The following is a 1,461-nucleotide window of genomic DNA, read 5'->3' on the forward strand; positions in this document are numbered from 1 at the left end:
GAGGAGGAGGGGTGTTGCCCCCCCCCCCGGTGGCGTTGGGGGGCATCGTCCCCCCTTTGAGGAGGCACACCTCCTCCTCACAGCCCTTTTTGTTTTGGGGGCGGGGGGGGGGTGCTCAGCCCTCGCCCCTTCATGGGCGGCCGCGCCGCAGCCTCGCCCGCGGCGGGGGGTGGCAGCAGCATTTCGCGCAAATTCCTGCCTGGGCTTATTTACGGGGAGGGGTGGTGCCGACGTTACTACCCCCATCAGCCGCGGTGCAAAGGGTTAACGCCACCGAGAGAGTTATTACCCCTCCGGGGAGGCGGTGGGAAGCCGCCTGTGAGCGGACGGGTGGCTGCGGTGCTGCAGCAGGCGGGGATGGATGCTGGAAGTTTACCTGAGGTGATCTAGAGCAGGCTGGCTCGGGCCTTTTGTGTGCGAGTGCGTGCGAGCTGGTAACAGGTTACCTACGAGCCTGAGGTTCAGGAGGTGAGCCCCGCTATCCTGTGAATAATCATCCAAAGGAGAGCTAATGGAAACTGGTTATGGCTTTCAGGCAATTAGCACATCAAACAAAAACCCAGAGCAGCCTTCAGAATGTTTATTGAGAAGTTGAAAAGCAGACTCCTTTGTATTATTACAAATTGTTTGAATAGGATCCTGATTTCCCTTTGTTGAGTGGCACGCTTGGAAAAAAAAAAAACCCCTCCATTTTCAGTGGAGCAACTTTGGATGTTTGTTATGTTGGGAGATCTTATTTTCAAATGTGTTTCAACTTCTGGCTTAATTCATAGAGATTGTTAATTGGACGGATATGTGAGGAGTATAGCAAGTACAACTTTCACTCTCAGTTAAACAGTTCTCTTTTATGTTTAATTTTGTTCTCTTCCACATAGTCCCATCTGTTTCTCAGCTAAAATTTCTCAGCCGTTTCAACTAGAAAGGCAAATTCTGTAGACTGACACTCATTTGCACTTCTCTGGAGAGGGGTAGTAACTGGCAACAGTAGCACAATTTAAAGGGTAATTATGGAATCGATAACGTGAAGCTGCAGAACAGCCTGGCTCAGTGGATGTGAATGCTTGCGTGAACGCTGTGGGAAGTATCCCAGATAAAGCAGGCCTGCAAGCACCCTCCTATGTGAGCTTGGGATTTAGGCAGACTGTCTCCACGTAGTGCTCTTCCACTGTAGGAGAGATTGCTGTGCTTTGAGTGAAACACACCTTGCCTTTCTTTCTTATTCCTTAATACGACATGAAAGAACAGACGGCTGTGTACCTTCATTTTTAGTGCAGGAGCGAGACAGAGCCAGTGTAGATAAACCCTAAAGCGCAGAACGGGGAAAAAAATGGCCTGCCAAGAGAACTTGCAGAGGAAGGTAACCTAAAGAAATCTTGTAGTAAAAGAGGTGAAGCAATTAATTAGATGAGTTTGTCCCTGAGAATTGATGTGTGGGATGGCAGCTGAAGGTATTTTACTATA

At 49.3% G+C, this 1,461-nt stretch overlaps 1 protein-coding gene across 1 annotated transcript in view; it reads left to right on the forward strand.

Annotated features, from left to right (window-relative positions):
• Positions 1-1,233: 1,233 nt before the first annotated feature.
• The window catches only part of MLLT1 (myeloid/lymphoid or mixed-lineage leukemia (trithorax homolog, Drosophila); translocated to, 1), a 27,779-nt gene continuing 27,551 nt past the window's right edge, over positions 1,234-1,461 (forward strand). Inside the window, exon 1 of the mRNA XM_009323423.1 lies at positions 1,234-1,253. Within this exon, the coding sequence (XP_009321698.1) occupies positions 1,234-1,253 (20 nt within the window). The remainder of the gene's footprint in view (positions 1,254-1,461) is intronic.

This window comes from Pygoscelis adeliae, unplaced genomic scaffold, assembly GCF_000699105.1.
Source record: "Pygoscelis adeliae isolate BGI_AS28 unplaced genomic scaffold, ASM69910v1 Scaffold590, whole genome shotgun sequence".
Classification (NCBI taxonomy): Eukaryota; Metazoa; Chordata; class Aves; order Sphenisciformes; family Spheniscidae; genus Pygoscelis; species Pygoscelis adeliae.